The 10,000-nt window shown below is 39.7% G+C and overlaps 2 protein-coding genes across 3 annotated transcripts in view; one reads left to right on the plus strand and one right to left on the minus strand.

The window, feature by feature from the left end:
• Nucleotides 1–4,811, minus strand: part of LOC307262170 (uncharacterized protein) — a 13,271-nt gene extending 8,460 nt beyond the window's left edge. For both annotated transcript variants that reach the window (XM_080042950.1, XM_080042949.1), the window contains exons 1-3: nucleotides 4,141–4,811; nucleotides 2,021–2,193; nucleotides 239–485 (exon numbers count right to left, since the gene is read on the minus strand). In XM_080042950.1, the coding sequence (XP_079899076.1) occupies nucleotides 239–485; nucleotides 2,021–2,193; nucleotides 4,141–4,369 (649 nt within the window). In that variant the 5' untranslated portion in view covers nucleotides 4,370–4,811. The remainder of the gene's footprint in view (nucleotides 1–238; nucleotides 486–2,020; nucleotides 2,194–4,140) is intronic.
• Nucleotides 4,812–5,387: 576 nt separating this feature from the next.
• cinp (cyclin dependent kinase 2 interacting protein) overlaps nucleotides 5,388–10,000 on the plus strand; it is a gene marked incomplete at its 5' end in the record, with an annotated part of 8,858 nt that continues 4,245 nt past the window's right edge. The window contains 3 exons of the mRNA XM_080042166.1: nucleotides 5,388–5,400; nucleotides 9,223–9,313; nucleotides 9,984–10,000. The exon at nucleotides 9,984–10,000 is cut by the window's right edge and continues 43 nt beyond it. Coding sequence (XP_079898292.1) covers nucleotides 5,388–5,400; nucleotides 9,223–9,313; nucleotides 9,984–10,000 — 121 coding nt within the window. The remainder of the gene's footprint in view (nucleotides 5,401–9,222; nucleotides 9,314–9,983) is intronic.

Raw genomic sequence — 10,000 nt, forward strand, 5'->3', positions numbered from 1 at the left:
GCGTCTGATAAATGACATGTAATGTAATGAGTGTGTGTGTGTGTGTGTGTGTGTGTGTGTCTCAGTGTGTGTGTGTTTCTCAGTGTGTGTGTGTGTGTGTGTCTCTGTGTGTGTGTGTGTGTGTGTTTCTCTCAGTGTGTGTGTGTTTCTCAGTGTGTGTGTGTGTGTGTGTCTCTGTGTGTGTGTGTGTGTGTGTGTGTCTCAGTGTGTGTGTGTGTGTGTGTGTGTGTGTGTTTACCTGGTAAGTGTTCGGGTCTAAAATAGTCTGTTGGCAGAGTCTTGTACGTCACCATAGTAACAGACAGCTGTTTTAGTTCCGGTAGCTTAGCTAGCACGCCGCTAAGCGTTGCTATTTTCACGTTCCCGTCGTGATGTAATAGCAGTGATGTCATACGAGTCAGCTGACCGATAGCAGCCAATAGCAGCGGGCCAGGGATGGACACAGTCACGTTACACAAACTGAGCCGCGTCAGCTGACCACACATCTGGAGATGAAAAAGATAAAAGTGTCACGGAACCACAATAAAAAAGCACAAAAAAATAAATGTTAAAACGTTTTTTGCGCCAAAAACGACCCACAAAATGTTGAAAAAAGGTTTAGGTGCCAAGCCTTACTATTAGAGCAGGGGTGTCCAAACTACGCTTTTTATTGGCCCGCGGCCGATTTTAAAAATATAATGCAATATGGCCCTTTGAAAAAAAAAAAATATATATATTTTTTTTTTTTGCATTTCTTAGTTAACCCACTAGTGCAGGGGTGTCAAAACTGATTGATTGGCCCTTGGCACATTTTAAAAATATAATGTAATATGGCCCTTTTTAATTTTTAAATAATCTAAATGCACTCATTATATTACAGAGAAATATGTCCCATAAAAGAAAAATAGCACCAAGGCCATCCCAGAGGACCCTGCATAATATTTTAATTTAAATTGATATTATTATGGAAAATCCATGTGTCCTTCTCCAATAGCTTCTAATTCATCTGACACAGTGTTTACATTTTTTTTCATACAAAATTCTTCAGCTTTAGCCTCTTAATTTCCCTCTCAAAGTGCACCAGATTCATGCATTTCACTTTAAAAACTTAAAAAAATCTCCCGGGGGGGCATACCCCCAGACCCCCCTTGGAGGGGCGGGAACTCAGCTGGCTATTTTCACCAAGCTGGACATTAGACTTAAAAGCAGAAAACACTGGGTGTATCAATGGCATTTAACAAGAGGGGGGATGTATCTTTTTAATGTGCAAGTAAAGTGTTGCCGTGAAGAAGGATTACAATTTACGAAGACACTATGAAACTAAACATCAGAGCAGCTACATGTCCTGATAAATGTGTTATTTTTGCAAAGTGGCCCGGCCCTTCGTAGATTTTTCTGTATCCCTCAGTGAAAAAAGTTTGGACACCCCTGTATTAGAGACATTAAAGCCTCACTATTAGAGCCTTTAAGGGAGCTTTTTAACAACACGTTTTTTTGCGCTTTTTGTGACAAAAAAAGCAGTAACAATCTTTATTTTTAACAACAAAAAAAAAAATAAAATTTAAGAAAAAAACAACGTTTCTTTTGAGTTTTTTTTTTGCGTGTGTGTGTGTGTGTGTGTGTGTGTGTGTGTCTCTGTGTGTGTCTGTGTGTGTGTCTCTGTGTGTGTCTGTGTGTGTGTGTGTGTGTGTGTGTCTGTATGTTCTCTAAAAAAAGAGTATTATAGTATATTTAAGAATAAAAAAATAACGACATCTCACTCCCGTCCCACTCCTATCCTTCTGTCTCTGTACACTGTTATTCTTGTTTACATAATTCATTGTATTGTAAAAACTTATGGGGGCGCCCTTAGCTCAGCAGCGGACCCGGGTTCGATTCCAGCCCGCGGTCGTTCTCTGCATGTCACTCCCCTCTCTGCCCCATTTCACCTCTGTCTCTACACTGTCAATAAAGCATAAAAATGCCCAAAAAGAAATCTTAAAAAAAAAAAAAAAATTATACAAATAACAATAAAGTTTTTTAAAGACAGCTGATGACTCACCGGATACAGGAAGTTGAAGTTCCTGAGCGGCACGGAGCAGGAAGTGAGCGACAGACGCGTCAGCTCCCGGAACCCTGTGAGGTCATCGATGACACGCTCCTGCCAGCCGTCCAATCGCAGAGCAGAGACCGAGGGCAGCCAGGTAGACAGCTGCTTCAGGTGTTTCTGTTTACCTGGGAACGCACAGAACCACAAGAAAAGATCCCACTTCAGACGCCCATGAAAAAGAAAAAAGCATTTTAACATTTTAAAGGTTCTCCGAAGAACTTTCAGTGTGTGTTGATTCTAGCCCCCCCCCCCCCCTTTGGACAGAAGCGGTAGTGTTTTTACCACGACAAATGTAAGGAAAAATTAAAAAACTATCAGGGTGCTCGTGATTTAGTGGTTAGAGATGAATAGATCCCTAGATAGATAGATAGATAGATAGATAGATAGATAGATAGATAGATAGATAGATAGATAGATAGATAGATAGATAGATAGATAGATAGATAGATAGATAGATAGATAGATAGATAGATATAGAGATGAATAGATCCCAAATAAGATACAAACGGCCAAGAAAAAGTAGAAAAGCCCAAGACTGATACACTTAAACTTAAAATACCTAAAAGAGATGCAAAAAATGTTATACAAACATTTATTTTTTTATCTGTCATGGTGTAGTGGTTAGAAAATAAAAGATCTCACTACCCAAAAACTACTTAGACTGTGTTCACATTTTAATATCTTTACTTAACAGTAGTTTGTAGAAGTAGGTCTTTAAAGCTGGGGTATGTGATTTCTGATTGGTCAAAAGTACAACAACGAGAAGTGTGAAACATTTTTGTGAAACATTTTTTTTTAAACTGTCAGGGTGCTCGTGGTGTAGAGGTTGAAAAGAAAAAAAAGACCAAGACACATTTTAATATCTTCACTTCCATCAACTAAACTTTCCATAATCATTCTCAGCACTATTCTGAAGGTTATTACAGAGGAATTTGTTCATATGTTGTTCACTGTCTGATTTATGAGACATTTTCTTCTTAAAAACATGCTGAAAATACCAAAAAATCTCAACTTCTAAAGCACTTACATCAACTAAACTTTCCATAATCATTCTCAGCACTATTCTGAAGGTTATTACAGAAGGATTTGTTCATATGTTGTTCACTGTCTGATTTATGAGACATTTTCTTCTTAAAAACATGCTGAAAATGCATTTTTAACAGTACAGTATTTTTTGGTTTATAAAATGAAAAAGAGATGTTCACATCATTCATAGATAATGCCACATGTGCATATGCTATTTATTCAAACATTTCTGGATTTTTTTAAATATTTATATAGAGAGAGAGAGAGAGAGAGAGGGAGGGTTAGAGAGAGAGAGAGGGAGGGATAGATAGATAGATAGATAGATAGATAGATAGATAGATAGATAGATAGATAGATAGATAGATAGATAGATAGATAGATAGATAGATGGATGGATGGATGGATGGATGGATGGATGGATGGATGGACGGACGGATGGATGGATAGATAGATGGATACATACATAGATAGATAGAGAAAGAGAGAGAGAAAGAAAGATAGATAGTGATTTTTGTGAGTAAAATCAGTAAAGTTTCACAATGATATCTATAAGTTAAACATGTCATTCACCTGCAGAGTAAAAACCTTATTGTTGATTAGAAAGTGTGTGTGTGTGTGTGTGTGTGATAGTGTCTGTGTGTGTGTGTCTGTCTGTCTGTGTGTCAGTGTGTCTGTCTGTGTCTGTTTGACAGTGTGTGTGTGTGTGTGTGTCTGTCTGTCTGTGTCTGTTTTTCAGTGTGTGTGTGATAGTGTCTGTGTGTGTGTGTGTGTCTGTCTGTCTGTCTATGTCTGTTTGTCAGTGTGTGTGTGTGTGTGTCTGTCTGTCTATCTGTGTGTGTGTGTGTGTGTGTGTGTGTCTGTTTGTCAGTGTGTGTGTGTGTGTCTGTGTGTCTATCTGTGTGTGTGTGTGTGTGTGTGTGTGTCTGTCTATCTGTCAGTGTGTCTGTCTATCTGTGTGTGTGTGTGTGTCTGTCTGTCTATCTGTCTGTCTGTCTGTCTGTCTGTCTCTCTGTCTGTCGGTGTCTGTGTTAGTTTTTTTTTTTTACCTGAGCGCACCGTGACGCTGCCTACGTGCCTCTGGGCCAAGCTGCGCCAGAACGGCCGGTTGTATCGCGAGAAGTCCCGTAGCGTGACGTTGAAGTCTCGCCAAAGAGCGCGCGACTTATCCAGCAGCTGTTTGAAGTGCGAACAGGTGGCGCGCACGTTCTGTTTGTCTCCGAACGGCAGAAAGGTGAAAACCTCTAGCCACAGCTCGCCCGGAAGCTGCTTCTCCATTGGCTGGTTGGTTATGTATTATTATTTGATTATTAAAGATGATTCTTATTGGTCCGGCTGCTGTTCTGACGTCATCATTACGTCACAGCTCAGTCTCCCAGAACGATCCGGTGGTTATAGTAATTTCCATCACCCGTAGAAAGAGATGAGAAAACTCCCGCTGTGCGTGTGTGTGTGTGTGTGTGTGTGTGTGTGTGTGTGTGTGTGTGTGTGTGCGTGAGTGAGTGTCTGTCTTTCTGTCAGTGTGTGTGTGTGTGTGAGTCTGTCTGTCTGTCTTTCTGTCAGTGTGTGTGTGAGTCTCTCTCTGTCAGTGTGTGTGTGAATCTGTCTGTCTGTCTTTCTATCTGTGTGTGTGTGTGTGTGTGTGTGTGTGTGTGTGTGTGTGTGAATCTGTCTGTCTGTCTTTCTATCTGTGTGTGTGTGTGAGAGAGAGAGAGATCTTAGCTGCCTCGCTTCCTTGTTCGTCACTGTTCAAACACAGTGAGCGCGTGTGTGTTTATTCTACTGAAGATCTTTGATGTGAACGGACCGACGTCTCACTCTGATCCAGTTCTGTTGCACCAACATTTAGTTTGTGTGTGTGTGTGTGTGTGTGTGTGTGTGTGTGTGTGTGTGTCTCTCTCTGTCTATCTGTGTGTGTGTGTGTGTGTGTGTGTGTGTCTCTCTCTGTCTATCTCTGTGTGTGTCTCTCTCTGTCTATCTGTGTGTGTGTGTGTGTGTGTGTGTGTGTGTGTGTGTGTGTGTGTGTGTGTGTGTGTGTGTGTGAGTACGTGTGTCTCTCAGTGTATGTGTGTCTCAGTGTATGTGTGTCTCTCTCTGTCTATCTGTGTGTGTGTGTGTGTGTGTGTGTGTGTGTGTCTCTCTCTCTGTCTATCTGTGTCTCTCTCTCTGTCTATCTGTGTGTGTGTGTGTGTGTGTGTGTGTGTGTGTCTCTCCCTCTCTGTCTATCTCTGTGTGTGTGTGTGTGTGTGTCTCAGTGTGTGTGTGTGTTTGAACAAATGTTTGAAATGTCTTCGTCATGTCCATATATGGTGATGGCGGATGTCCATTAATCTTTCAAACTAAACAATGTCCACAGGCGTCTTTGCTTCGGTTATTTTATCTCAATTATCAAATCAGGTACAACACAGACACCTAAAGATATAGTGCGTAAGTTTTTCATACAAATGAATGTCTGTTACATGAGTTGACACAAAGATGATTAAGCCTATTATCAGTTCTCCAAAACTCTCTCTGTATTTCTCAGTATGGCAGCGTTTACAAACTGGTGTCCCCCCCCCAACCCCCCTGGACGTACAGCAGAAGGTATAAAATCCATGCGTCCTTTAGTACTTTATATATGGAGAAAATCTGTTATGAGATTTCAGGGAAAGCAGAGAAGTTTAAACAGATATGTCAGCCTTTCCTGGACTATATAACAGTACTGAAGGGACCTACATGACACCTCGTTGACTCTTTATTTTCTGCTTAACATTTACCTTTAGTTTAAACAATGTCCTTAGAAACCTAGAAAGTAGAGTACGCCATGTTAGTTGTTAGTTTTATTTTGTCTTTTTCAGTTGTGTGTTTGTGTTCTTAAAAAAATAAAAATCCAAAAATAAAAAATCTATGCGTCTGTCTTTCTGTGTGTGTGTGTGTGTCTGTCTGTCTGTCTGTCTTTCTGTGTGTCTGTCTGTCTGTCTGTCTTTCTGTGTGTGTGTGTGTGTGTGTCTGTCTGTCTGTCTGTCTGTATGTCTGTCTGTCTGTCTGTCTGTCTGTCTGTAACAGAGAGAGAGAGAGAGAGACCTCGTCACTCAATAAAACATCTGTGATCAACCCGATCAACCCGTCAAACAATCCGCGGGAGAAGATAAACCAGTCTGTATTTATAGAATATCAAACTGCCGTTCACATCACGTGACGTTTCACCAATAAGTTCTTCGGGATTGAGACTTAATTTTTTATTTTTTTTTAAATCTTTTTTTTGGAAGTATTTTATTATAGTTTTATTTATTTAAAATTTAATCAAATTAAACTAAATAACTTCATATCCTTTAACCAATTTAAACAAACTATCTTAAATCTGCCAAACTCTACCTGTAACTGTTTTAATTAGGCTATATTGTACTTTCACCCATTTCATTCTAATTGCTGCCACTCTTCACCACTGTCTGTGTAAATGTTTCAATTGTTTTTCTCTTCACCTGTTGTTGTGTATTTGATGTATCTGCATTGAATATTGTTTATGTATTGTTGTTTTTCCTTTGAATTTGTTTTGAACTCGACGTCATTGTAAATGAGGGACACAAACACACACACACACACACACCCCTCAATTGGTCTCTCGAGGATAAATAAAAGTTAAATTAAATAAATAAAAAGTATTATAGTTTTATTTATTTATTTTTTCTTTTCTGCGTTGGACAGTTTTTAACATGATTTGGAAAAATTAAAAAATTAAATAAAGCATTTATAATAATACATTTGTGGGACAATGAAAAAAAATAGTTTTGTTATTAAATAGGTCTAATAGCCGATACACTGACACTGACTCAATCCGTTTAAAATGTTTACAAATTTTAAGTATATGTACCTTAGTTTTTATTCTATTTTAACTTATCACTGGTTTATATATTGTGTTATATTGTATATATTACAGTCACTGTTCGTTCATTGTTTATTGTCTATCTGTGTGCACCTTCTGTCTCCCTCTCTCTCTCTCTCTCCCTCCTTCTCTCCCTCCCTCCCTCTCTATGCACCTTATTCACCAAGACACATTCCTTGTTGGTGTAAAACCCTTCTTGGCAATAAAATCCTTTCTGATTCTGATTCTGATTCTGATTCTGACAAAGTAAATTTGTGTTGCTTCTTATTACCTACTCCGGTCCAGGTGGTGGCGGTATGCACCAATAACAGACCTGGTTACAACCTAAACGAAGCTAAGCGAAGAAGAAGCAGGAAGTGATGGTCCTCCAACACAGAAGAAGAGAATCCGCTGGGTGTGTGTGTTTCTTTATATGTCCATGGTGTGTGATCGTCTCGTGTTCACAACACAGAGAGAGAGAGAGAGAGATGGAGGGTGAGTGTCTTAATTTAAGTTTTTATATAATATCTATGGTTTGAACGCTTTTACTATCATCATAATAATAACACTGTATTAACCTGCATTGACCGGCTCCACTGTGACGTCATTTAACGTCATGTTTACGACAGAACCGTTTGTTTATGTTTATATTAGTGCCCGTAGGAAGCAGGTATTAACTTATTCATACTTAAAGGGACACTGTGTAACATTTTAAGTAATGTATTAGCTCAAATCAATATCCTCATTCATAAATATGTCCTCATTGGTGTAAAATCACCTCTGCCAATAATCGGAATTATCCTCCTGAGCGGAGAATTACAAATATTAATGTTACATTTTGTCCATTGAGCAGGCAAGTCTTATGGAGGCATCCATGTTTTTGGAATGTCATCAGGTGCATTGTTTAAAATTTAGAATTGTTCTTGTCCTTGAAGACCACTAGCTTCTGTTATTATTCTAAAGGGGTGGGGTTACCCAGGGAGCGTTGCATTCTAGAACTTTCTAGAACTTTCTTGATGATGTCATATTACACAGTGCACCTTTAAATGTAACCTGTCTATCAAAGTGGGACAGATGTAGCCTACACATAGGCAGTGACACTGAGAGATTGGCTTTATGAAACGCGCACATTATGTAAGCGATCACTGTATGAATAAAGAGCGATTTAACACTTATATTAACACAAATAAACATTATGTAAGTGATCACTGTATGAATAAAGAGCGATTTAACACTTATATTAACATAAATAAACCGCTTACTTCACCTTTAACTTATGCATACTTAAATGTAACCTGTCTATGAAAGTGGGACAGATGTAGCCTACACATAGGCAGTGTCACACAGTCCTTTATATTTGTTTATGTTTATTCAATGTAGCAGAGAGTTTGTTTACATGTTGTTAGCCATGTGTCTGTCTGTCTGTTTATATATTTCTGTTGCTGAGTGACGTCATCACGGATCAATAACGTCAGATGTTTAGTGACGTAATTAATTCATAACGTTTTAACTTGACTGAAGCTGAGAATCACAGAGATTGAATGTATTTGTTGTTTAATTAAATAACTTGACTTCAGACCGTCACTACTCAGTCATACTTCATCCTAAAAACTTCATTCAACGTTCAAAATGTTCAGCAAATTTTAGACATTCCTTTCAAATCATATTCATGGCTTTTAAAAATATCCACCTTTGTTTGAATGCATGTAAAAAGTTATGATATTTTATAATTGAGGATAACATCTTCTGAATACTAATTTTCCGAACGAGTATTCGAATATTCGAATAATTCGGGCCAGCCCTAGCTTTTAGTATGAGTAGGACGTTAGTAGGGCTTTTAGTATGAGTAGGACATTAGTAGGGCTTTAGTATGAGTAGGACGTTAGTAGGGCTTTTAGTATGAGCAGGACGTTAGTAGGGCTTTTAGTATGAGCAGGACGTTAGTAGGGCTTTTAGTATGAGCAGGACGTTAGTAGGGCTTTTAGTATGAGTAGGACGTTAGTAGGGCTTTTAGTATGAGTAGGACATTAGTAGGGCTTTAGTATGAGTAGGACGTTAGTAGGGCTTTTAGTATGAGCAGGACGTTAGTAGGGCTTTTAGTATGAGCAGGACGTTAGTAGGGCTTTAGTATGAGTAGGACGTTAGCAGGGCTTTTAGTATGAGCAGGACGTTAGTAGGGCTTTTAGTATGAGTAGGACGTTAGTAGGGCTTTTAGTATGAGTAGGACGTTTGTTGGACTTTTCGAACACAGCCGGTAACCATGGTACTTCTCCCCCCTGTGACCTCACAGTGACATCATCAAACAGGAAGTCTTCGGCGCTGACAGGAAGCTGCAGGAAGATCAAAGACAACGCGGCCGACTGGCACAACCTGCTGCTGAGGTGGGTTGCTATGCCGATATATGGTTTTATTTATTCGTGTGTGTCTGTCTGTCTGTCTGTGTGTGTGTGTGTGTCTGTGTGTGTGTCTGTGTCTGTGTGTGTGTGTGTGTGTGTGTGTCTGTCTGTCTGTCTGTCTGTCTGTCTGTCTGTCTGTCTGTCTCTTCCTGTCTGTCTCTCTGTCTGTCTGTCTCTTCCTGTCTGTCTGTCTGTGTCTATCTCTCCTGTCTGTGTCTGTCTGTCTGTCTGTCTGTGTGTCTGTCTGTCTCTCTGTCTGTCTGTCTCTTCCTGTCTGTCTGTCTGTGTCTATCTCTCCTGTCTGTGTCTGTCTGTCTGTGTGTGTGTGTGTGTGTGTGTGTCTGTCTGTCTGTCTTTCTGTGTCTGTCTCTTCCTGTCTGTGTCTGTCTGTCTCTCTGTCTGTCTGTCTCTTCCTGTCTGTCTGTCTGTGTCTATCTCTCCTGTCTGTGTCTGTCTGTCTGTCTGTCTGTCTGTCTGTCTGTCTGTCTGTCTGTCTGTCTGTCTGTCTGTCTGTCTGTCTGTCTGTCTGTCTCTTCCTGTCTGTCTGTCTGTCTGTCTGTGTGTGGTACCTACTTGTTTGCCTATGTGTCTTAATGTGCTGCACTTTGACCAAACACATTAATAATAAAGTTCAACTTTGTCTTTTGACTCTCAGGTGGGAACGAGTCAACG

The sequence above is a fragment of the Ammodytes marinus genome (assembly GCF_949987685.1).
Source record: "Ammodytes marinus genome assembly, chromosome: 15".
Taxonomy (NCBI): domain Eukaryota; kingdom Metazoa; phylum Chordata; class Actinopteri; order Uranoscopiformes; family Ammodytidae; genus Ammodytes; species Ammodytes marinus.